This window comes from Micromys minutus, assembly GCF_963924665.1.
Source record: "Micromys minutus genome assembly, chromosome: 2".
Lineage (NCBI taxonomy): Eukaryota > Metazoa > Chordata > Mammalia > Rodentia > Muridae > Micromys > Micromys minutus.
This window is the reverse complement of record NC_137971.1, coordinates 49,824,655-49,850,831: the sequence shown is the minus strand read 5'-3', so window position 1 is coordinate 49,850,831 and position 26,177 is coordinate 49,824,655. Positions and strand designations below refer to the sequence as shown.

Sequence of the window (26,177 nt, the reverse complement as noted above, 5' to 3'; positions counted from 1 at the left end):
ATTTTTAAAAATGTAACTGTGTCATTGTTTACATATGTAACTCTTACCCTGTATTCATTACACCATTCTGGCAAAAAAAAAAATGTAGACACAGTAGTTCCAGTTTTAGAATAAATAACCATTTGGATTGAATTTTCCTATCTCCTGTGGCTGCACTGACTGGAATGATCATGGAGGTGTTTATTTTAATAATGTATCTTTTCAAAATAATTTGAGGCAGAATCTCCTTGTATCCCACACTAGCCTGGAATTCTTAATCATCCCGCCTTAAAACCCCAAATGCTACATTTATACATGTTTGTCACTACAACCATCTTATTTGCCTATTTAAAATTTTGTTGTGTGCACAGGGATTGAGTGTACTTGGCAGAAAATGGGGATATGGGTCACATGGTGGTCAGAGCACAACTTTGTGGAATCTTTTTCCTATCCTTATGCAGGTTCCAAGGACCAAACACAAACTACCAAACTTGCATGATGTGCAGAGCCATCTATTTTTCAGTGCTTAGCTGTCAAGATGCACTAGTTGGAGCCAAGGACAGCTTCTGTGTATGTGTATGATTGCTGTACTTTCCCAAGGACAGCTTCTGTGTGTATGACTGCTGTGCTTTCTATAACACCCTCACTTAGGAACTGCCTATGTAGGGATCCATCTACCTGGTGTGTGCCTTATAGTAACCTCTTACTTCTAATTTTATTTATGTGCATGAATGTTAAGCCTGCATCTGGCTCTATCATATTTGTGCAGTACCTTAGAGGCTAGAAAGAAAGAATTGGATCCTCTGGAACCGGAGTGACCCACAGTTGTGGGCTTAAAGGTGGTGCTAGGAACTGAATCCTGATCTTCTGCAAGACCAGCAAGTGCTCCTAACCACTGAGCCATCTCTAGCCCGCCATTAAGCTTTTGCATGGATATTTATCACCTAAGAAGAAAAGTCTTCATTTTTCTAATGAATTTGAAGAATGAAAGCCACCGAAACAATGCTACCACTGAACAGACAAGGTTTTGTGTGTGCTGCCACTGTCAGCTAGAACTTTTTAGTGTTTTTGTCTTTTGAAATTGGATATTGGCTATTGTCACTCAGGCTGCTACGATACATGGCTCAGTAGGACTTTTGGGTTTTTGCCTGTAAGTTTTGTATGTGGGGAGCACACATGTTCCACGTTACACCTAGGAGATCACAAGATGACTTGGGAATTGGTTCTCTATTCTACCATTTAGGATTCAAGGATTGAATCCAGTCATCAGGCATGATGGTAGGCACTTCTGCCCACTGAACTATCTTGGGCTCCATTATTGGGGCATTTTAAAGTTAACATTAGAGCTGATTATAATTAGTGTTCAGCCTGACACATCACATGCCTTTTGTCTTAACACTAGATAGGCCAAGGCAGGAGGAATGCTATGAATTCAAAATCAGAATATTCCAGATTAGCCTGACCTACAGAGCAAGACCCTGTTTCAAAAACAAACCAAGAATAGTAAGGTGTAGTGGTATATATGTGTAATTCTAGCACTTGGGAGTTGGAGGCAAGAGGATCAGGAGTTCAAATCCTGTATCAATGTGCTAATGGTCTATTCCTAAAATTTATATTCATGAATATTTTGTCTCCACATATCTGTATGTACTGTGTTTGTACAGTCTGGTGCATGAAGAGGGTATTGGATACTCTTGAAGTGGAGTTAAGATCAGTTGTAAACCACCATGTGGATCCTGAGAACTAAACCCAGCTTTTCTGTAAGAGCAACAGCTAATCCTAAAACTCGGTTAGCCCTGCTCTTAATTATTTTAATGGAAATAGCTTACACCTTGTCTGTACTAGTTGCTAGTCCTGTTTTCTCCACAACCAGATATTCAGTCCTAATTTGAATAGGTATCAAATTACGTGAGAAAACTAAGATGGGTGTCTTAGGGGATAAAGTACGGTATGGGTCAACTTAATATCACATTTTAAGTACTTTGGCTTTTTGCCACATATGAGCTAATAAGGAGTATCCAATAAGTAAGGAGTCTTACTGCCCTGGTATTTGCCCAACACTGATACAGTAGGTTTTTTAGTCTTTTGCTATTCCCTGTGTATATTTTAAGCATATAGAAAAAAAATTTATTATGAGTCAGAAGAACTCTTGAGTTATCCCCACCACCTTGATGGATGAAACTCACTGGGCCTGCAATCATGCATCTGTATCTGTTCAGCCAGTTGGTTATGACACCCAGGGAATCTGCCTGCCACTATCCCCACCCCACTTTTGTTGCTTTATTCCTTTCCCCCTTGTCATTTTGGGAAAGGACAAAATTTAGGAAAGACAGGGGTTGGGAATGATGGGCTATCCAGAGAACATACCTGGCAGCCCAATAGTACCCATGTACAAAGTTTGAACTAGCCTAATTAGACCTTCCTACCCAGAATAAAGATAAGCATCTGTGTACATTCACTCCTAGAACAAGCTTCTGGGAGGTAGTCTGGGTCTCCTAAACCTCCACCAATTCTTAATCTAGGAGGTATTCATGAGACATGGTTTCCAGTCAGACACCATTCTGAACCCTTCACAATGTGTTCTTAAGTCACCTTGAGAAATAAAAAGCCCTAATTCAACACAAGAAAGCACAAACAAATTTCTTACTTACAGGTCTCAGACCAAGGAACGGGTGCTCCAAGGTGGATTGTAACACACTTGTATTATTACATACAATGCCTCAAAAGGAACCTCTCTACCTCTGTTTTAAATCAGGATTTCATTGTGTATCTGTGGCTGGCTTGGAACTCGGAGATCCACCTGCCTCTGCCTCCAGCACACTGAACCCATTACCTTTTTGAGTGTCATCCCACCCCTACCCCGTGCTTGGTCTCCAAAGCATGTCTAGTTCCAGACTATATCTATGGGACAGAAAATCTGACTCGGGCTTCGATAGGGCAGGAGCAGCCATTTTAAGACCAGAGTATCACGTAAGGGATCGTTCCATATTGGGATCGCTGGGGACCGCCATTTTAAGAGCAGTGCCGTACACCCTGGGCGCGTGCTGCCATGCGGGTACAAACAGGCAGCCGCCATCTTGGACATCGGCTGCAGGCGCTGAGTCGCCCTGTCCTGCCCCACCCCACCGGCCCTTCAGGCCACCTCCACCCGGGGCTGCTTTCCCTGAACCCACGGAAACCCACCCTACTAGCCCTTGTGTAATTCTCGCCGCTTTCGTTGCACGTTCGTGAATGCTCCGCGGCTTCTGAGCACTGTTTTAGCAACCCCCCACTGGGGGCGCTCGGGTACCTTCTACTCTGCGATCTCCAATCCTTACAATATCTAACCGGTTCGACTGGTCCTGTTCCCTGGATATGGCAAGTGTATCGACTAAGAATCCACTTTTCCAAGAACGCTAGCACAGGCGTTGTCCTCTGAGGCTCTGAATGACTTTATTCTTCAAATGCCTTTACCTTTTCATAGCTCCAGGTGAGCACCCGGGCATCCCCCTCTCCATTGCCTGAATGGATGGATCACCGAGGGAAACAGGATTTTGGCCGTTTAGCGGGGTCCTTTTATAGATAGAGTTAAAGGTGCTTGGAGTTGCCCTGAAAGGGTGAGGAGATGGGGTAGACATGGGTAAGGAGGGCCTTGTGCTTCAGATAATCGCAGAATAAATGCGGGTAGAAATGGACTGCTACAATTTCCAATCTAAGGGCGGGTCTGGGAGGAAGAGATGAGTTCAGAGGAGATACAGCGCTCTTCAGAGGAGCGCACAGAAGAACTTCTTCTCCCGGAAGGGGTTCTCCGAAGTGGGCACAGGAGTGATGAGGGGATCCTCACAAGCGTGGGCATCACAGTAAGTCATCAGGTCTGCAGCTGCCTTGGACACCTGGGGCACAGCCAGGAGGGGAAACATTAACCAGAATTACTGAAAGGGACTGCCGTTTCTTTCGCCAAATAGGCTATCTTTTTGTTTCTAGTGCCCTTTGAGACAGCCCTCTTCCCCATCGCCATTCCTCCCTGAAACAACTTTGCTGACAAAGCCCAGTTTCTGCTTCTGACCTTAGGGTGTCAAGAAAAGAAGCATCCCCACCCCCACCCCCGGGAGTTTGCAAACCTACAGCTGAGGCCTGGAGAACTAATGGGAGCCAGGGTCGCACCCACCTTTATCCGGCACAAGCTGGCCTCAATCTTTAACTGTTCCACCATCTTGCGTGCTTGGCCAATACTCATAGTGCTATTAACAGGGGTCTCCCCTTTCATCCTGGAGTAAAGACGGACAGCTCAGTACTCTCTCATCTGAAGCACTCAGCTCTTCAGCAACCACACAGCTGGGATTGTGCCCCAGTATTTTGTTCCCCTAATATCTCCACTCTCCAGTGGCCATCCCATTTGGGCGGGGGGTGGAGAAGATGAAATGAAATGTTCTCCTAATCCCTGGGTCCTGGTCATCAAACCAAACAAACAATTTAAGGATTTTAAGTCTTTAAGTCAAGTATGTTACCAACAGTGAAAGCCTCAATCCGAAAGAGCCCCACCCTGATGAAATCACATCAACCACATGTCCCCTTAAACCCTAAAGAGGAAAAAAAAAGCTGCTCTGTACTCACCTGAAGTGACAGCAGCAGCAGCCTGGGTTGTAGGGTCAGTGGGGAGGGGGCACCAAACCCTGTCTCAGATAGGTGCCCCACCCTGCCAGGACTTGGAGCTAAAAATATCAGTAGCGCTGATAGTTAATGCAGAGAAGGTCACTGGAGAGCTCAGACTGGAGAGCCTTGGAGGGGTGGTCTCAGTTTCTACAGCTTAAGCACTGCCCAGATGGCTGGTACCTGAAGGATGAAGGATGCTAGAAGGAGCTGCTCAGATTCTGGGGCATACCAACTGCCTGGACAGTGGGGGAGTCTGTCTGCTGTTCGCATCCCCTGTGCACACCCTCACTGTTGCTACCTCACTACCTGCCCCTGCCCATGGTAGAGGTCCTTAGTCTAAACTAGATCCCTCCCCAAAGGACCTGAGGCAGAAGCAGGCTCCCCTCTCAAATGGGGTGGTCTGAGCCTGTGACAGCCCCTGCATTAGAGTCTGTACCCGCTGCGGGAGACCCTGCTCATTTGAAAGTCTGACATCAGCTGGGCTGCACACCCCCCCCCACACACAACCCTGACACAGCACTTAGTACCTGAATCTTCATTTCCTTCAGTGACCCTCCATTCTTCATGTAGGGAAATGTGACTCTACAGGTGATCAGCTTCTAGATCGCCACTTCGTACCCACAAGTGACTAAAGTGGGGAGACCCGGGGGCAGCAGAGGTAGCCGGCAGGAAGACATCTGAAGAAATGATACATCGAGGAAGAGAAGCTGGGGGAAAAGACACATGCAGAGACCAGATCAAAGGATCAGACAAAGTGGAGGTAAGGCACCTTGCACGAGAGTTAGTGTGAATATTGTGAACACAGGTGGGCTTCTTGGAGTGGGAAGTAGGGTGGCAAGAGGTGGAATTGGGGAGATAGGGACTTGATTTGAAATTCTTCACGTAACTTGAGTAGATTGCTACTATTCAAAAATATGGGCAATGGCCCTGCCTCCTGTAGGACGTTAGCTAGAAGACACCACCTTTGGAGATCCAGTCTCATGTTTTTGTAGGGATTTTGAGGTTGACTGCATCACGTGGGTCACAGAAGGTCAGTCACGCAGCATAAAAGCTAGAGACTGAAATGGAGCCAATGCTCGACTAGCGGAAGGCATCGTCTGCGCAACACACACGATTTAGGTTCCGTCAGGGTGCAAGGTTCTCTGAGCTCCCTTTGGACTCCTACAGGCCCAAGAAACTCTACTGAATACAAAAACAAACAAACAAACAAACAAAGCCAGCATCCATTTCACACCTCCAGTTCAGTCCGACTGAAAAGTGGTAAAGGTATTGGCAGAGGCTTGTGACTGACACCTGGAAAGGAGGACCAAGGGGATGCTGCGGATCTCAAGATTATGAAGATTATAATGGGGCCTGGATGAAGAGTGAATTGCAGAGTGAATTGCTCCTTTAGTCACTCAACTAAACTGTAATGGGCTTCTGGCAGAGACAGTGTCGAGCAAAGCATTTTACAGGCTCTGCCCTCCTAGCAAGGCTCAGCCCCAGCAGGCGATTGACAGACCAGAGGGCGGGGCTTCCTCGGCAGCCGGAACTGCCTTCTCTAAGTTGCTTGGGCAGCGGGAGGCCGGTGAGTCCGCCTCGCTGCGGTGCGAGCTGGTGTCCACCGCGTTACCCCAGGGGTGGGCGCTGCAGCATTGGGCACAGGGCGCTGTGCCAGGTTAGGGGTCACTCCTCCGTGACCGAGCACAGGTCCAGGCGGAGGGAAGAAACTCGGGAGGCAATTTTGACTGCTCTAAGGAGGCTGCTGGCTTTGAGCGGGACTGGCAGGCTGTGCGACCCTAGGCAAGTCACTCGCCTCCTTGTAAACCTCTGGTTTCATGTCATCCGTGTTCTCTGTATGTAATACTTCTGTGAACGTATCAAGGAAATTTGTCACAGGCTCCAGTGACTGGGGGAAGAGTTCCACTGAGGCAGTGGCCGCAGGAGAACTCAGTGGAGGGAGGTGAAGGCGGAATTGGAAGAGAAACACGTGTGAAAGAATGCTATTGCTTTGTCCTGCTATCTCTAGTTTTCAAAGGCAGTTGAATAAGCTTGTCTTTTCTGTCTCCAGCTCCCCTGGGAAAGAAAGTATTTTTCCCCTTCTCTTTCTCCAGGAACCTTCAGCTGCCCTATCCCATGGCCAAGGGTATCGTCCTTGTGGAAGACCAACCAGGAACTCAAAGCTTGAAGCTGGGGCCAGATCCCCTGCTGTCCCCATCATGGTCAATGACCCACCAGTCCCCGCCTTACTGTGGGCCCAGGAAGTGGGCCACGTCTTGGCAGGCCGTGCCCGCAGGCTGATGCTGCAGTTTGGGGTGCTCTTCTGTACCATCCTTCTGTTGCTCTGGGTGTCTGTGTTCCTCTACGGCTCTTTCTACTACTCCTACATGCCGACGGTCAGCCACCTCAGCCCAGTGCATTTCTATTACAGGTGAGAGGCTGCTACGTTCAGTAGGATAATCTTAACTTGAAAATTACTTGAAGGACTTCTGCAGAGGATGAAGTCTGATTCTAGCGTGCTAACAGAACTTCTCACCTCCTGAGCCAAGGCTGGAGCAGGTCTGGGATGGTATCGCTTTAGGGTTCTAGGTCTACCTCTGCTGCTAAATTGTGGTTAAAAACGGAGAAAAGGCCTGGTCACATGTGATACCAGTCTTGAGAGGCTGAATTGGGAGAACGACCATGAGTTCCAGGCCAACCTGGAATACAGGTTGAAAATTTGCCTCAAATGGGTTAAAAAAAAAAAAAAAAGATTAGAAAAAGAAAATTCACTTTTAGACTCAAATAAGGATCAGAGTCTGTTCTATTTAGGTTGCAGGAAACCTTTGGGCCAATTCAGCTCCCATGGGCACCTAAGACTTGCCCTGGCTTTCAACACATGAGCTGTTAGGAAATACCTTCTCTGCCTTTTAGTTTACTGCCACTTTCAGCCAATGATATGTACAGTAACCTAAGGAAGTCCTACTTCTTACCTAGCCACATAAAACATTTATGATCAGTGGTTTAAAATCTTGTTTTTCCCTGTCACAAATTTCTAGTCCATGTAAACATTTATGGAACATGAGTCTTTTTTTTTTAAATAATTATTCTTACTTTATGTACATTGGTATTTTGCCTGCCTGTATGATTGTGTGAAAGGTCAGATCCCCTAAAACTGGAGTTACAGGTAGTTGTGAGCTGCCACGTGGGTGCTGGGGATTGAACTCTGGTCCTCTAGAAGAACACCAGTGCGTTTGACATAAATGAAGGCTCTCTCTCCAGCCTCAAGGGAACGTTAGTTCTACATATATAGGGTATATGTGTGTATGCCCAGGTATGAGCTGTGTATCTGTATACTATGTGCAGTTTTGCATATAATTTATCTTAAAAAGACATATCCGTAGATCCTTTAGGAGGAATTTCGTTTTCCGACATAGGTCTCCGTTCAGAACTGTTGAATCAGATCTCTAGGAGAGGGATCCTGAAGTCTACATGCTCTGAGATCTTCAAGAGGGCCTGTAGAAACACCTACATGTCCTTTGGTTCCTCCCTTATTTTTTTTTTTTTTTTATTCATTTATTTAGTTGGGGCAGGGGTCTCTCTACATACTCCTGGAAATCACTATCTAGATCAGACTTGCTTCTAATTCACAGCATTCCACCTGTCTTCTTCATGAGTGGTGGCTACACCTGGTTTTCATTATTTCTTTAACCCCAGGAAGGGCTTTTGGATTTTCTTTGGTTTTCTTTTGGCCTCTGTTTTTAATTTCTTTCTCTGTGACTTTATTGTATTCTTGGTTCAAATTCAAGTTGTGAGGGTGTGTGTGTGTGTGTGTGTGTGTGTGTGTGTGTGTGTGTGTGTGTGTGTAAAAGAGAGAGAGAGAGAGAGAGAGAGAGAGAGAGAGGTTCTGTTGTAATGAGGAAACAATAAAAATGGTGGGAAGGGGATGAAAGTCTCATTAGGATATCTTAACTCTAGTGGTCACATTTGTTCTTCATTCCCTGTAATGGAGAACAAGACTAGATGAGAGGAGGGAGCCCTACACATCAAGTGTGTGGGCAGGCACAGCAGGTTGTCACCTCACAAAGTGTCATTTGTCCCTTGTCATTTAGGACAGACTGCGATTCCTCCACCGCCTCCCTCTGCTCTTTCCCTGTTGCCAATGTCTCACTGGCTAAGAGTGGACGTGATCGGGTGAGCATGAGAACTAGACAGAGGCTTTGATTGCTTGAGAAAGATGGGGAGAGCAGGGATTGAGCAACAGAGACTTAAGAGAGGCTCTGAAGCAAACAGGTTGAAAAGAACATCTGTAAGTTGGTCCCAGCCATTGTGACACATATCTTTAATGCCAGCACTAGGAGAAAAAAGAGGTAGGAAGATTATTATTATCAGTTTGGGCTGCATAGCCACATGCTATCTCCCTAGAGGCTTTGATAAGAAATAGGATTCTAAACTTAAAATGGCCCTTGAGATAAAAAATAAAACAACAACAACAAAAAAAAAAGGACTTTAAGAATTAGTGTAATTTTCTTACATGAGGTTTTTTTAGTTGTCGATCTTAATTTGAACATTATTTTTTTAAGTAGTATTTAAGAAGAAACTGACTTTATAGTAGAATATCAGCTCTGTCACAGTGGCACACATCTGTACTCCTGACACTTAACATAGAAGGATGCTGACCAGGCTGACATCGCACTCTGAGATCCACCACCGTAGGGAGAACATCATGAGTTTAGGAGTTTAAGAACATCCTGCGTGAGTTAGTTCGAGGCCAGCCCATATTGATACCCTGTCATAAAACAAAGGAGCTTGGGAGGTAGAGGCAGAGGGATTAGCCCAAACTATTTGAAAAACAAATAAAGAATAGTTAATCTTGAAGTTGTGATCACCCTGTCTCAGCCTCCTATGTGCTGGAATTAAAGGCAAACAATATCATTCCAGGCTGGAAGTGGGTAACCTCAAACTTCCTCTGCCTCCTAAGTGCTGGGGTTATTAGTAAGTATGCACCACCATGCTAGGCCTGGGTTTACTTTTTCTTTTTATAAGATTTATTTATTTGTTTTATGTATGTCATGCTTAATGCTGCTGTCTTTAGACACACCAGAAGAGGGCATCAGATCGAATTATAGATGGTTGTGAGCCACCACGTGGTTGCTGGGATTTAAACCCAGAACCTCTGGAAAGGTAGTCAGTGCTCTTAACTGCTGAGCCATCTCTCCAACCCAGGATTTAGTTTTTCAACCACCACTTTTCTAGTTTTTTTTCTTCTTCTTAATAGGCTTATTAAGTTACAATGTATATAATATACAATTCACCTCTTAAGGTGCCCACTTGTATCATTCTACTTGCTTGGGACAGAGTTTAACTGTGTAGCTTTGGCAGGCCTGGAACTTGCAATTTAAACCAGGCTGGCTTTGAACTTGGAGACCCTCTTCCCTTGGCCTTCTGAATGCTGGGATTAACAGCACTTACTGCCACCCAAGCAGCTTTACTATTTTTAATAAATTCAGTGTTGCACACATACTGATACAAGTGTACAAACTTAATTTTTTTCAATTAATAAGCTATCTGTCTTTTAAAAAAAATTAAGAAAGACCAGGATAACAAGATGATCTGCCACTACAGTAATTGTGCAAGAGCTGGCTAGGGAGGCAGAGTAGCACTTGCTTAATTAGCAAGTGAGGCAGACTAGGCCCAGGGGGACAGCTCCAGCGGCACACAGGCCTGAATCACAGATGGCCCAGTTGGCAATGTGACTGTTCACTTTTGGAGAAGAAATGCAGTAGGGATCTTCTTATAAACATTGAAGTCCAAGTCAGACCTAAGAGCTCACAAGTGAATGTGGTGGTACATGCCCAAAATTTCAGCACCAGAGGCTGAAACAAGAAAAAGTTCCATGAATTTGAGGCTGTATAGTGCTTGGCTAGCCAGAGATATGTAGCAAGACCCACTCAAACACAGGCTTCCCTTCCTGGCAACCTCTAGGCCCCAAATAAAATCAAACCAACAAATAAAAGTCTGGAAAGCCAGGGTGCCCAGTGACCAGGAGGGGGCAGCATCAAAACATGATTAAACAATGGGAAGGCCTATGGACCCAAGGAATTTTGTTGAGTTCTTAAAGAAGCAGAGACAGTTCACTTTTTTTTTTTTTAAAATAAGACATACCAGGCATGGTGGCCCACACCTTTAGTCACAGCATTGGGCAGGCAGAGACCAGTGACTCTCTGAATTTGAGGCCAGCCTGATCTACAGAGTGAGTTCTAGGCCAGTCTCAAAACACCACAAGATTTTTTTTTTTTTAACAATATGTGTGTTACCTTGGCAGGTGCTGATGTATGGACAACCATATCGAGTCACCCTAGAACTTGAACTGCCAGAATCCCCTGTGAATCAAGAGTTGGGCATGTTCTTAGTCACTGTTTCATGCTATACCAGAGGTGGCCGGATCATCTCCACTTCTTCACGCTCAGTGAGTGTTTATGGACAATCTAGGAATTTGTGGACAATGATGGGAAAATCAGAATATCTGGGTAGTGTTTCAAGAGAAGACCTCCTTGGCTCTGAGATCAGGCCCAAACCAGGATAAGTGAAGAATCTGCTTAATAAGCTAAACATTTGCCAAACACCTCATACCCTATGGCATGGCCAACTTTAGAATCAATAACCGATGTTCTTAAAACAAGCAGACACCAGAAACATATCAGCTTTGAGATAATTGGCTTTTTTTAAAAAGATTTATTTTATTATATATAAGTACACTGCAGCTGTCTTCAGACACACCAGAAAAAGGCATCAGATCTCATTACAGATGGTTTTGAGCCACCATATGGATGACAGAATTTGAACTCAGGACCTCTGGAAGAGCAGTCAGTGCTCTTAACCACTGAGCCATCTCTTTAGCCTCGAGATAACTGGCTTAATTGCTATAGTCTTAGAGTAAGTTCCTCCTAGCAAGACTAGGAAGAAATGGAGGCTTCTTATTAGCATGTAGTGAATGCCTCATTCAACTCTGGGCCCCACAGTTAAACTATCAACAGAGCTTCTCTATGTGAGGAAAGTTTTGAGTGGCGTGTTGGTCACGGATCCATCCCAGAAAGCAGACTATATGTGAGCAGACTGCTTATGTCAGGGAGGTCACTTTAGATAGGGGCTTTCTCTGTATTAGAATTAGGAAATGAGGCCAGATAGGTTGGAAGCAGTTACTGAAACAGATGGAAATGTGGGGTAGGTGGTGACTGGGAGTTAGAGAGAGAAAGTGAAGAAACAGGAAGCCTCCAATGAGCTTAGTGCTCAAGTGTGGGGCAGATGGAGAGAACACCTGTCCCCAACCTGTCCTCTTGGCCCTGTCAGGTGATGCTGCATTACCGCTCTCAGCTGCTCCAGATGCTTGACACGCTGGTGTTCTCCAGCCTCCTACTGTTTGGCTTTGCTGAGCAGAAGCAGCTCCTGGAAGTAGAGCTCTACTCTGACTATAGGGAGAATTCGGTAAGTGGGGTGAAGAGTTAGCAGACAACTCTTCAGTTGGCCCAAGGTTGTACCAACTTGAGGAAGCCCATAGGCAACTGCAAGAGCCACAAAGACTGGCTCTGCTCTCACCCGTCCCCTTGCAGTATGTACCAACAACTGGAGCAATTGTTGAGGTCCACAGCAAGCGCGTCCAGATGTATGGAGCTTACCTCCGGATCCACGCGCACTTCACTGGGCTCAGGTAAGAAACCATGGAAGGAAGCCCTGGCAGCTTTCCCAAGACCTGCCCCAAAATGAAGAGTCACAGGCAGAGGTGACCAGTAACAATGACATCATATTTTACAAGGCCAGAGGTTCTTACCCCTGGCTTCACTATGCTTATCAGCTCTCAAGATAGCTTCTTAAAAATCCCATGTGAGAGGGGCTGGAGAGATGGCTCAGGGGCTAAGGACACCCACAAGGCAAGTTCCCCGGGGGTCTCATGTCTTCTGGTCTCTGGAAACACTGGGCATCCATGTGACATAGGTACATACATTCAGGCAAATACTCAGACACATACAAACCTTAACAGGCATTTTTCAATATCACATATGAGATGACAGACCCTTTCATCCCAGTACTGGGTGGGCCTAAGGCAGAAAATCTTTAGCTACAAAGACTTTTAACATAAATAATGAAAAGGGGGAAAAGTATCAGATGAGCTAGGTGTAGCCCCTTGTCTAGCCCCTGGTAATCAGAGAACATGGTGAGACCCACATACACCCCCACACACACTCTGCCCCAATATAATCTCCATGCAATCCACTGCCTTGATCCATTGGTTCATGAAGTGTTGGAGTGAATAGAGAGATTACAGTTGAAACCAGTGTAACCATTGTAACATAACGCTGTGGCCTTGTGATTCTGGGACTGAAATCCTTGGTCTTTATTAGAACCTGGTGCAGGGTGGTCTGGAACTTGGGCTGGGGAGCGGGTGCCACAGTGGCAGAGGACCGCTCCAGCCACACTCACTCAAGCTGTCCTATGTCTGGGGAGATAGAGGCTAGTGCTATCCAGTAACTGCTGTCCCCTTTCTGACCCCATTTCTCACCTCAGGTACCTGCTATACAACTTCCCCATGACCTGTGCCTTCGTGGGTGTGGCCAGCAACTTCACATTCCTCAGCATCATCACACTCTTCAGCTACATGCAGTGGGTGTGGGGTGCTGTCTGGCCCCGACACCGCTTCTCTTTGCAGGTCTCAAGGGCAAAGGCCCTGTTTTTCTCCCCTTGGTGATCGGGGCATTGGGATAGGGCGAGATCACTGCAGAGGGACTCATGCTCACTGCTCCACAGGTTAACATCCGACAAAGGGATAATTCACGACTCGGGGCCCAGCGTGGGGTCTCTCGCCATCAGCCAGGTAAACTGGTTGGTTGATGGTATCCTTGAGGGGTGGGTAGACTGGCCTCCAGTATGAAGCATGTGGTACTCTGGAACAGAGGGTGCAGGGAGAGGTGGAGGAGGTGGGGTGGCATTGCAGGACAGGGGTAACCACTGACCCCAGCTGTTCTCTGTTTGTGGGACCTGAAGCTCGGGAGTCTACCCAGCCATCAGATGTGACAGAGGATGTCGAGAGTCCTGAGGATCCCCCAGGAGCAGGTATGATTCAGTTCTTCTTCCTCAATCCTCATCCCCAGCATTTCCCTTCAGTGCCTGGCTCTCACCTTCTCTCACCTGTTGTTCCCCTTTTGACTGAAGAGGGCCAGCTATCTGAGGAACAGAAACCAAAGAAGCAGCCCCTGAATGGAGAAGAGGAGCAAGAGCGCGCGGCAGATGGTGAGGGGCAGTGTAAACGGGGTGATGTGTGGTGGGATTGCCATCCCATCCCTCCGATGCTGTCTCACTTGCAATTTTGTTTGGCACCTCTCTGGCTCCGCTTCAGGCTCCTGGGAAGATGCAGCATTGCTGACAGACGCCAACCTGTCTACCTCTGCCTCAGCGTCTGCCCTTGCCCCTGAGACTCTGGGGAGCCTCAGGCAACGTCCAACCTGCTCCAGTTCCTGAACAAAAGGGCTGATTCCTCACATTCCAGCACTTCCCCAGAGGGCACCTTTTCCCTTCTTCCCTTAATAAATTATTTTGTGTCAGCTGCTTGTATGGACATCAGAGGACAAGTTTCCAAGTCGGTTCTCTCCTTCCTCCACCACATGGGTTCTGTCGAGTCCAACTTGGGTCATGGAAGATTTTGTTTATGAACCTACATAATTATATACACCACATGTGTACAGAAATCCATAAGGTCAGAAGAGGGTAGATCCCCTGGGGCCAGAGTTACAGACAGTTGTAAGCTACCATATTGGTGCTGGGAACCAAACCTATATCTGCTGTAAGACCAGGAAGTTCTCTAAACCACTGGGCCATCATTTCAGCCCTGGAGGCAGGAAGAGGGCATTGAATCCCCCTGGAGCTGCAACTGTCTTAGTTAGGCTTATATTGCTGTGATGAAACACCATGACCAAAAAGCAAGTTAGGGAGGAAAGGCTTTATTTGGCTTACACTTCCAAATTGCTGTTCATCAAAGGAAATTAGGACAAGAATTCAGACAGACAAGAAACCTGGAGACAGGAGTTGATGCAGAGGCTATGGGAGTGGTGTTTACTGGCCTGCTCCACCTGGCTTGCTCAGTCTGCTTTCTTATAGGACCCAATAGTCTGCCCAGGGATGACCCAATCCACAAGGGGCTGGGCCCTCCACCATCAATAACTAATTGAGAAAATGCCTTATAGCCAGATGTTATGGAGGCATTTTCTCCAGACCTTCCTTTTATATAACTAGTTTGTGTGTCAACTTGACATAAGACCAATCAGCACAGCTAAGAATTGAAATTACATCTTCCTGGAAGACCAGCCAGTGCTCTTAGCTACTGACCCATCTCTCTAGTCCCTGTATTGCTTTCTTTAAAAGGATAGTATAAGAGCATTATATAAGATTTAAGATTGACACAAATTATTTAGTCTAATGTCCCAATTTCTTGTCAGACATTGAACATCTATATTCCCGCTACTCAGCTGAGAGGAATGTTCTTTGTGTTGGGAAAAAGATGATCAGGTTTTGGCACCAATGTTAGGAAAAAGATGAAGGGGGGGGGCGATAGGCTTCATGGAGGTGCAGTGAGGCATGGGGTAAGGAGGATGCCTCTGGGGACCCATGCTGGGAATCCCTTTCCCCTGAGGGCCTAGTCACAGGACAAACAGTATAGTACAGAATAGAGTTTATTCAGGGCATGGGGAGGGGAGTTAAGAGGGTAGTAGAGGCAGAGAGAGAAGAGGATTAGAAGAGTAGAGGCCAGCCATGAGCATGTGGAGAGAGAGGGGAGAAGGGATTGGGGAAAGGAGGGGCAAGGGAGGAAGAGAGCAAGAGGACAAGAGACCAAGAGAGAAAGGAGAAGGCAAGCAGCCCCCTTTCTAGTGTCAGGTAACTGGGGTTGAGCATACCTGGCTGTTGCCAGGTAACTGTGGGGTAGAATATGCCTGGCTATTGCCAGGTAACTTTGGGGTGGGGTTTACAGAATCCCAACACTCTGAGCCCAAGTATTCAAGGTTGACTTAGACAACTACTTTGTTTTTCTCCCTTTTTATTAAGTTTTAAACATTCTTAGAGGCTGACCTCAAACTTAGCAACTCTCCTGCCACAGATCCCAAGTGCTGAATTCCAAGTGCACCATGCCACCCAGGTGTTAGCACTTTGGCTTCTTTTCTGGGATAGGCTCTCACTATGTAACTCAGGCTGTTTCCAAGTGATCCTGCCTCAGCCTCCCTAGTGCTGAGAGATTCAGGCTTGCACCACCACACTCGATGTAGCTCTTTCCATCCATAACCTAGGAAGGAAACCCTGTCCTGGCAAGTACAGGCATCCTGCTCTACCATGTGATTCTCATCTCCCTCAGGGGAGGGGGATAGGGTAGGGCGGGTCTGGAGAGCATCAATCACTCTGGACTTCACACCCCTCCCTTCTCTGTCCATTGGGAGGCAGAAGACAGGAAATGACTGCCATGAATGTGGTAGGATTTTTACCAAAACAGCTTTTTGTGATTTAGGCCCCAAGCCATTCACAGATGTTTTTCTGTCTGATACCAGCCAGGTGCCCTCCCTCTTCTGGTAATACTCCTCTCCTCACCCCTTCACATGACTGCAGCCTTTGGATTCTCAGTTCCTGGCTGCTTTCCACATTTCATTCCTCTGTCAGAACCCAGGCATCCTGGCCTCCAGCTGAAACCGCTGCATGTGGCTTCCCCTATCCCTGGCCCCGTGACTCAGTCCCTCTGAGGAAACCAGCCCTCTTCTTGGCACACAGGGGCTAGGTGGTGACATCAGAGTTGAGGAGTATAAAAGTTCTCAGCCAAAATAGAATTGAAGATGCAACCTGACAGAGGCCTGTGACAGGACCTTTCTGCCTGATGTCCACAGATGTCTGGAGGCAGACTCTCACTGTGTCAAGACCTACCCACTGGTGAGAGCTGTTATGGGTCCGGGAAGAGGGTTGACAGAGAGAAGTGTGAATTGCTTGGACAGGATTTGTACAAATGCAGGTAGGGAGTGAGGACGCCAGTATCTTTCGCCACCCGGTCTTCCTTCTGTCTCCTGTTTCTCTCTGGGTTTTTGTAAATCTTACTAAGCATTGCTCTAGATTGGTCACTTCTTGGGGTGGCTGCAGACTCGTACCACCTTCCTTCCCTGAACCGAATAAATCCTTCCCTCTTCCTCCTTCTCCAGCACGTTTGTTTATCCATTAGATGCCTGCTTCTAGCACTTTGCATGGTGCCTTCCAAACAGCACTTGCGCGATAGCTCGCTCTCTCTCTCTCTCTCTCTCTCTCTCTCTCTCTCTCTCTCTCTCTCTCTCTCCCTCTCTCTCTCTCCCTCCCTCCCTCCCCCTATGAGGCTGTATTTCATTATTTCTATCCCAAATGAATCAGTCATTTGTAACCGCACTAATAATCCTAATGATTTGGAGGTGTAGACAGGAGGAGTGGAAGGACAGACAACCTTAGACTTTAGCCGTAGGCCAAACAAAAACAAACAACCAGAACTTCTGAAGCCAGTTAACAATGACTGTATGTCTCAGCCTACCCCTTCCTTCCCCAACGCGACCCTATGCTGTGCTTTTCACACAGGTCTTGTCCTTGAAGGCAGGGCTGGCAGCATTTACCCATCCCCTCCTTCCCTTCCAGACTCCATGGTGGCCTCTCTTTCTCTTCTGTGGCTGGCAGCCATGACCACCTCCTTGGTTTCCCAAGCTCAGATCTTGACCCTGGAAGACTACCAGGATGGGGAAGAGGATGATGTGACAGTAACTACACCTTCCTTAGCTGTCAGATGCGACTATGACCGTTGCCGCCACCTGCAGGTGTCCTGCAAGGAGTTGCAGAAGGTTGGGCCAGTAGCCTGCCTGTGCCCAGGGCTCTCCAGGGAAGATCAACAGCCCGAGCCTCCTCGCCTGGGAGAAGTGCAAATAGTGGCTGAGGAAGGCTCCGCGGTGGTTCACTGGTGCGCTCCCTTCTCTCCAGTCAACCACTACTGGCTTCTGCTTTGGGAAAGCATCGGGGCTCCACAGAAGAGTGCTCCTCTCAACGCCACAGTTCGGAGAGCAGAGCTGAAGGGACTGAAGCCTGGAGTTTCTTATGTCCTTTGTGTGGTGGCTTCTAATGATGCCGGGGAGAGCAATGTTCCTGGGGCAGATGTTGAGGGTCCTGAGAACTGGACTGGCCCTTCCTTTGGGCCCTGTCGCAAGCTTATCATGCCGCCTAAGCCTGCCACTCTTGTCCACGCAGCCGTGGGAGTAGGAACAGTCTTAGCTCTGCTGAGCTGTGCAGCCCTGGTCTGGCATTTCTGCCTTCGTGATAGGTGGGGTTGCCCGCGACGGCAAGGTACCGCCCAAGATTCAGACGCTCTCTGATGGGAGTCCATGACTAAAAACAATTTTGGTGCAGCCAGCCTCATCTAGAGAGCCCAACCCACTCCCAGGAGGAGTGTGGGGCTTGCGGCCACCTGGCACCAGACACACAGCCAAGCCAGAGCGGAAGCCCAGGCAATGACTCTCAGCACTGAGAGCTTGTTTAGTCCCTAACTAACTGGTCACTAAATTCCTTCCCTGCTGGGAGTTAGAAAAAATAGCAATTAATCCTTGGAGGTGAGATGAAAATAATTTCAGCTTTATGGGCTTGAGGGGGTAAAATTACAGATATTACATATGTACTTATATATAGCCAGTTAAAATGGAGCCATTTAAGGCCTGGCATGGTGGTTTACAATTTTAATCTTGCCCACTCTGGAGGCAGAGGCAGGCAGATCTCTCTGAGTTTCAAAGCAGCCTGATCTACATAGAAAAATCCTAGGCCAACCCAGATAATATAGTAAGACCCTGTCTCAAAAAAGAATAAAACAAATGCAGAACCAACAAAAAGAAGGACAGGATAGAGAGATTGTTCAGCAGTTAAGAGCACTGGCTATTTTTCCAGAGGGCCAGAATGTTATTCCCAGCATTCAAATGGCTGCTTACAACAATTTGTAATTTTATTTCCAGGACATCCAGTGTCTACATCTGACCTCCACCAGCATCAGGCACTCACACACACACACGCACACACACACACACATACACAGACAAAACACTCATACACATAAAATAAAAACTAATTTGAGAGCTGGAAAGATGGCTCAGCGATTAAGAGCACTGACTGTTCTTCCAGAGTCCTGAGTTCAATTCCCAGCAACCACATGATGGCTCACAACCATCAGTAATGGGATCTGATGCCCTCTTCTGGTGTGTCTGAAGACAGTGACAGTGTACTCACATATATAAAATAAATAAATCTTTAAAAAATAATAATTTGAAATGTAGCTATTTAAAAAAATGTAAACTGTCCTTATCTCCTAGCCCTCTTGTGGTAAGTTGCAGACCATGTTTGGCCCGTTGGCTGGGTTTTGCCAACACCCGTCATATTTAAGAGGACTCTGCAACTGTGGGTGGCATCCAGATAGATTCTGAGAATAAGCTTCTGCAGGGTAGGTGTGGGACTGGAGCTATGTCCTTCTGCTTCCTTGTGTTTTGTTACTAAGGATGAGCCTGCTCAAAGTCCACCTGCATCTATGGAAGCCGAGGACTGAAAATAAGCCAGGGCTGTGGAGACAGAAGGCACAGGCTTCTGCTCAAGTTAGTGGTTTTGTTAGTAACAGTTTTATACCAATGACTCCCCACAAGTTTGTGTAATTGTTTTTTTCCCATTGTATTAACATTAAAGGGAATTTAAAATCATTATATTTTTAGTCTCACGATCCTCTTTAATTCCATATACATATTTCATTACTTCTTAACCTTTTGGCCAAGATCAAAGGTATGCCTATTTTTCCAAGTAATGTACATTCTTCTGTGTTGTGTTTGTTTGTTTGAGATGGAGACTCATTGTAGCCCTTTCTACCCCCCAACTCCCCATGTAGAGCCAGTAGGCTTAACTCATGGAGATTCTCCTGCCTCTGCTTCCTGAGTGCTGAGATTAAAGGCATGTGCCACCACACTGGGCTGTTTTGGTGTTTGGCTGTTTGGAGGCAAAGCTATTATTACCCTAGTTCTCAGTAAATTAATAAGGAAACCTAGGGGAAAATGTAAAGCCACCCCTGAAGCCAGATGCACACACACTTTGATCTCAGCACTCTGGAGGCAGAGGCAGGAGGATCTCTGTGGACTGGGGAACAATCTGGACTGCACAGAGTTCTAGGCCAGGTAGGGCTGCCCAGTGATCAGGGCACAGGATCAGTAACTTGCTCACGCTTTGTTTTTCTTTTTGTAATTCTCATTGAAAGTGTCATTGTTCAAGCTAGGTGGTGGTGGCGCATCCCATTAACCACAGCATTTGGGAGGCAGAGGCAGGCAGATCTCTGAGCTGGAGGCCAGCCTGGTCTATAGAGAAAGTTCCAGGAGAGCAGAGCCACACAGAAAAACCTTGTCTCAATAGATAGATAGATAGATAGATAGATAGATAGATAGATAGATAGATAGACAGAGAAAGAAAGTATCATCGTTCATCTTTTAAACTTAACACACACTAAATCTAGTACTGCACATGAGCATGTATTTACAAACCTCAGCAGGACTTACTAAGTGCCTTCAGCACCATGCGCGTGGGTGACAGCGCGGGACTAAAACGCCACCAAGCAGCTCCACCAAGTGCACATGCTTCAGCAGGGTTCACATGGCTCACCTTCACAGGCTTTGCCTCATCTATTTTGTGAACCTTTCAGAAAAATGAGAAAATAGCTCTATCATCTTTAATTAGAAAGAGCATGCATTCCCAGCTGAGTAAGCTGGCTTCACAGTTAATTAACTTGCCCTGTTATGAGTTATATATGGAATGTACTGAGAATTTTGGTTTCTTTAAAAACATAGTTATGTTATGAAAATACGTTTAAACATATTCCAGGTATGAGATATGGGGCTGCTTCAGATTGTCAATGGCAGCCAGCTATGATTGTTTCCCGTGCTCTGGCAGGGCATGATTCTGCCAGCTAAATATTCTGGGGACTTTTCATAGGATATAAAAACACGGAGCCCAGAGAGGCTGCAGGGGCTACTGCTCCCTGTGCCCCTGCTGCCCTGCTGCCCTGCTGCCCTGCTGCCCCTGCTGCTGCTGCTGCCCCTGCTGCCCCTGCTGCCCTGCTGCCCCTGCTGCCCCTGTTGCCCCTGCTGCTGCCCCTGCTGTTGCCCCTGCTGCTGCCCCTGCTGCCCCTGCTGCCCTGCTGCCCCTGTTGCCCCTGCTGCTGCCCCTGCTGCTGCCCCTGCTGCTGCTGCTGCCCCTGCTGCCCCTGCTGCCCCTGCTGCTGCTGCCCCTGCTGCTGCCCCTGCTGCTGCCCCTGCTGCTGCCCCTGCTGCTGCCCCTGCTGCCCTGCTGCCCCTGCTGCTGCCCCTGCTGCTGCCCCTGCTGCTGGTGGTGGTTCCTGCTGTTGAGTTTGCTGGTTTCTGCTGCTGGCTGGCGATGTCTTAAAGATTGGCCCCAAGGAACCTGATGCCCCTAATCAGCAGAAAGTAGTCTAAAGAGATCCATGCCTCCTTTCCCCTGTAACCTTTCTTGCCTAGTATTGGGGAGTTGGAAGGGACTGGGGTGGAATACAGGTGGTAGATAAAGAAACCCATAGCAGCATAGTTACAGTTATGAGTGGTTTCAGGTGTAGGGTAGAATGGGAAACGTGATTGCCCTCCCCCACTGCTTTGCTCTCGTAGGAAATTTTCTGTTGTTCTTCCTCTTCCTCCTCCTCCTCCTCCTCCTCCTCCTCTGCTTCTCCTTCTCCTCCTTCCTTCTTCTTCTTCTTCCTCCTCTTCCTATGTCCTGCCTCAAGAAAAGGTTGAGAGAATGTCTGAGAAGTTTGAAAAGTTGTGAATGGAAATGAAGAAATCTGAAAAACAAAAACAAACAAACAAAAAAAAAAAAATGGGTGAAATGGGAAACCAGAAGAAAGGTTACCCAATTGATCATGCGCCTGGGGAGATCTCAGGTAGAGGTCATAATTAGTGCCAGAGAAAGGAGAAATAAAAGGTCTTCAGATCTGTGACTGAGAGTGGGAGCTTCCATCCTGATCTGAGAGAAAGGGCTAATCTTGAGCCAAGTGTGCTGCCAGGGGAGGGGCCAGGAATTACAAAGTGACCATCAGTTCTCCTAGTACATTGTACAGTGCAGGACTGCTAATGGTGCTGATCATGATGCGATAACGTGACGTCCTATAGAAATGATAGATCTGAGGGATTTCCTATGGAATGCGCTTCCCTCATGTAAATGAATATTAAGTAACTGAACTATCCAAAATAGAATTATGCCCCAATATTGGAAGGAACTGGTAATATCTGTGCTAGAGACTGGTCTGCAGTTAAAATGGTTAACTTGGTGGAGGGAGGAAACCGAGAATATTGGACACCAAAACAGAGCAAGAGGAATGAATATCATTAACGCTTGCTAGGTAAAGGACAGTACTCTGATCTAAGGAACAGATTCAGTTTGATGGTACTGCTGTAGAACAATGTTGCTTGGCAGCTTTAAGAGCTTGGGATGAAGATGAGGAGCCTGGGAAAAGGTTCACCTCATTCACAAGGCTCTGGGGAAGCCTTCACAGGTTTCCTGCAAAGTTTGGTCTCAGCTGTAACCAAAATCATACCAGACCCTGATGTGAGACATTAATAGAGATATTGATTGTGAGGTATTGGTGAGACATTGGTGTTTGATAATGCAAATACCAAATGTAAAAGAGTTATTAGATGGCTAAAGACTTGGGCAGTGCCAATGGATGAGTGGATAAGAGATGAGACAGAGATTTGCTCTCGGAGCATCATGCCGGTATCATGAGACAAGCTATAACTAGAGGTCTCAGATAGCAAAATGCTGCTGCATTAACTGTGAGAAATATGGTACTTACTGCAGAGAAACCTGAACAAGCCATTTCTAGGGGCAATGGGTCTCTAAGATATGTTAGGAAGAACACCTAGGCTTTCTGGGCTACGCAAGGAATGCCACTGGACCAGTGAGTGTAGGTCCAGAGGGGTGTCTAAGATAAATTCTGCCATCAGGAAATGGCTTTGGGGCCTAGCTTGAGATTCCCCAGCAAAAAATATGGGCCCTTTCAAATAAGAACAACGGAGAGTCACCAGGTTATAGAAAAACAAAACAAAACTACTGATCCAAAAGCATTTGGTTCATTGATAATGTTTCTGTTTACAATTTATCACTAAAAACAGTAAAAATAATGGTATAAAACAGAAGGGGGAATGTAGTGAGAATTCTGGTTTCTTTTAAAACACAGTTATGTTATGGGAATGTGTTTCTATTATAACACCAGGTGTGGGATATGGGGCTGCTTCAGATATGGAAGGAAGGCTGGAGAGTTAGAGATTAAACTACAAAACTGTCTAACAGTGGCTCCAATGTAGTCATTACACATGGTAGTCAAACAATGGAAGACTGGCCAGGCAATGGTGGTGCACCCCTTTAATACCAGCACTTGGGAAGCAGAGGCAGGTGGATCTTTGAGTTTTGGGGCCAGCCTGGTCTACAGAGCAAGTTCCAGGAAACTCTGGGTTTTTGTTGTTGTTGATGTTTTTATTTTTTAATTATTTATTAATTTAATAAAGAGGGGGAAGGTCGTCACAACATGGAGCTTCCCAAGAACCAGCTGGACCAGGTGGGATCTATTGGTGTTAAAAAGCTATAAACATTAAGGATATTACAGATCTAATCTCTCATATAGAAGGGCAGTTTGTATCTTTGTCTATTTGATGCAATCTTGTTGTGTAGAGGGCTTGTGGATTAAGAGTTGAATATATAAACCTGTATGAAAAGCTGTTGGGCTGTAGAGTTGTGATTGAGTGGGATTTTGGGGTAATGAAACACTCCGGGACAGAGGCGGAAAACAGGCAGTAGAAAACCACCAAGGGAAGAGAATTGCTCAGACGAGGTGGGTCGTGGTGGCTCAGACCAGGCGCCAGAGAAGCGTGCAGCTCCAAACTAAAATTGGGCCTGAGGACTGAGACCCCAGGGCCGGTAAAGAGATGAACTGATTTTTATTTTTTAATATTTACTGTAATAGTCCCGAGCAATTCCTAGCCCTGAGCTCTCCCACATCCCAGAAACTGGTTTCTTTTGGTACTCTGTTTCCATTTCCCTTCAGAAAAGACTTGACGTTCTCCCACCTTCTCCAGCCCTTCCTTACTCTTGCCCTTCCTTCTACAGCTCCTACCTCAACAGATGGCTTTTTTTCTATAAAAATATATAACCAAAACAAACAGCTGGGTCTCGTTCCATAAAAGGCACTTTTAATCACCACTTTAAAGAACTTTAAAGAACTCTTATCTCTAAAGAAAGGCTGAGCCTTGCATAAGAGAGTAGGATACAGATAGATGCTTGACAAGTCGTAATTTACACATGTGGGTGATGGTAATTGAATCCTGGTCCTCTGAAAGAGCAACCAATGCTCTGAATTACTGAGCCATCTCTCCAGACCTTTTTATCCTAATGCTTATCTGGAAGAAATTATCTTACATATTTTGAAACTTCTACTTCTCTTAGTCAGCAAAACTAAAAAGTTCTAAGTGCATACTGTGTTCCACGTGAGCACAAGCTCTCTCCTGCAGAGGGAGCACATGCTCTCCACAGAGGGAGCACATGCTCTCCACAGAGGGAGCACATGCTCTCCTGCAGAGGGAGCCCACTCACTGCATAGGCAGTAAGTAGTATAAGAACCATGCTGGGGTTGAGCACTTTCTTAGATGTTTCTCAGCCATTCGATATTCCTCAATTGAGAAATTTTTGTTTAAGTCTGTACCCCATTTTTTAATAGGGTTGTTTGATTCTCTGGTGTCTAGCTTTTTGAGTTCTTTGTATACCTTGGATATTAGGCCTCTATCTGATGTGGGGTTGGTAAATATCTTTTCCCACTCCGTTGGCTGCCGTTTTGTTTTCATGATAGTGTCTTTAGCCTTACAGAAACTTTGCAATCTCATCAAGTCCCATTTGTCAATCTTTGACCTTAGAGCTCGAGCTATTGGTGTTCTGTTCAGGAAATTTTCTCCTGTGCCAATGAGTTCTTAGGTTTTCCCTACTTCCTCATCTAATAGTTTCAGTGTACCTGGTTTAATGTGGAGATCTTTGATCCACTTGCACTTGAGCTTTGTACAAGAAGATAAGAAAGGGTCTATTTTCATTCTTCTGCATGCTGAGTGCCAGTTGGACCAACACCATTTGTTGAATAGGCTGTCCCTTAGCCATCAGGGAAATGCAAATCAAAACAACCCTGAGATTCCACCTCACACCAGTCAGATTGGCCAAGATCCAATACTCAGATGACAATAGATGCTGGCAAGAATGTGGAGAAAGAGGAACACTTCTCCACTGCTGGTGGGGTTGTAAACTGACACAACCACTCTGGAAATCAGTCTGGCGGTTCCTCAGAAAAATGGACATAGTACTACCTGAAGACCCAGCTATTCCACTTCTGGGAATTTACCCCAAAGATACTACAACATACAACAAAGATACATGCACCACAATATTCATTGCAGCTCTATTTATAATAGCCAGAAGCTGGAAAGAACCCAGATGTCCTTCAGTAGATGAATGGATACAAAAATTGTGATACATTTACACAATGGAGTACTACTCAGCTACCAGAAACAATGGCCTAAGGAAATTCTCAAGAAAATGGATGCATCTAGAGAATATCATCCTGAGTGAGATAACCCAGTCACAAAAGAACAGACGTAATATGCAGTCACTGATAATGGGATACTAACCCCAGAAAGCCCTGAACACCCCAGAAACAACCCACAGACTGTGTGAAGATCAAGAAAAAAGGGAAAAAAAAGAATATATTTTAATTAAAATAGAAATGTATCACATCCCCCTTTTTTTCCTACAACCCCTCCCGGTTTCTCTCCTATCTCCTCAAATTAATAACCTCCTTTCCTATATTATTGTTACATATATACATATGTGTATGTATAGGTACCCACAAATACTTAATTACAACCTTATAAAAATGTGTTTGTATACTTTTATGCAAAAATGCTTAAAAATCTGTACATTTATCTTTATTTTTTAAAATAAATTTAAAAAAAAAAAAAAAAAAAAAAAAAAAAAGAACCATGCTGGGGTTAACCAGCATTTAGTAGTTTTCTAGTTTTTGAGAAATTCTGTTTTTTTTTTAAAAAGCATAATTTATAATTGATTCATTTTATTTATCTTATTTTTGACTTTTTGAGACAGGTTCTTTTTACATAGTCCTGGCTGTCCTGAAACATGAGGCTGGCCTCAAACTCACAGAGATCCACCTTCCTCTGCTTCCCAAATGTTAAGATTAACATCATGGGTGACCTGCCTGGCCCACTATAATTAATTTTTAAATAATATGAAGTTTAATATATGGACAACCAAAACCATTTGTTTGTTTGTTTGGTTGGGTTTTTGTTTGTTTGTTTGTTTTCTTCAGAAAGTATTTTGACTCTGCCCTGGTTGTTCTGGAACTTGGTGTGTAGACCAGGCTGGCCTTCAACTCAGAGATCCACCTGCCTCTGCAGCTAAGAGTGTTTGCAAACATGGCAACTAACAACCTTCTCTAACTCCATTCT

At 45.8% G+C, this 26,177-nt stretch overlaps 3 protein-coding genes across 4 annotated transcripts; 2 read left to right on the top strand and 1 right to left on the bottom strand.

The window, feature by feature from the left end:
- Nucleotides 1-3,157: 3,157 nt before the first annotated feature.
- BSCL2 (BSCL2 lipid droplet biogenesis associated, seipin) lies at nt 3,158-14,165 on the top strand. 2 transcript variants are annotated; one of them, XM_080910951.1, is made up of 12 exons: nt 3,158-3,448; nt 5,182-5,371; nt 6,705-7,021; nt 8,682-8,763; nt 10,895-11,038; nt 11,920-12,054; nt 12,180-12,277; nt 13,132-13,273; nt 13,372-13,438; nt 13,609-13,677; nt 13,777-13,854; nt 13,961-14,165. In XM_080910951.1, exons 2-12 carry the CDS (start codon nt 5,297-5,299, stop codon nt 14,080-14,082), a joined length of 1,329 nt encoding a protein of 442 aa, XP_080767077.1. In that variant the 5' UTR covers nt 3,158-3,448; nt 5,182-5,296; the 3' UTR covers nt 14,083-14,165. The 2 variants fall into 2 exon arrangements, with proteins under 2 accessions (XP_080767077.1, XP_080767078.1); XM_080910952.1 differs by lacking the exons at nt 3,158-3,448; nt 5,182-5,371 and adding an exon at nt 6,175-6,393.
- On the bottom strand, nt 3,723-4,225 carry GNG3 (G protein subunit gamma 3; the record flags this gene model as incomplete). Its single annotated transcript, XM_080911552.1, has 2 exons — nt 3,723-3,851; nt 4,127-4,225. The coding sequence occupies 2 exons, from the start codon at nt 4,223-4,225 to the stop codon at nt 3,723-3,725; spliced, it is 228 nt and encodes a 75-aa protein (XP_080767678.1).
- A 2,276-nt stretch (nt 14,166-16,441) lies between the features above and the next one.
- LRRN4CL (LRRN4 C-terminal like) lies at nt 16,442-19,266 on the top strand. Its single transcript, XM_080912499.1, has 2 exons — nt 16,442-16,527; nt 17,248-19,266. The coding sequence occupies exons 1-2, from the start codon at nt 16,485-16,487 to the stop codon at nt 17,970-17,972; spliced, it is 768 nt and encodes a 255-aa protein (XP_080768625.1). The 5' UTR covers nt 16,442-16,484; the 3' UTR covers nt 17,973-19,266.
- Nucleotides 19,267-26,177: the final 6,911 nt, after the last annotated feature.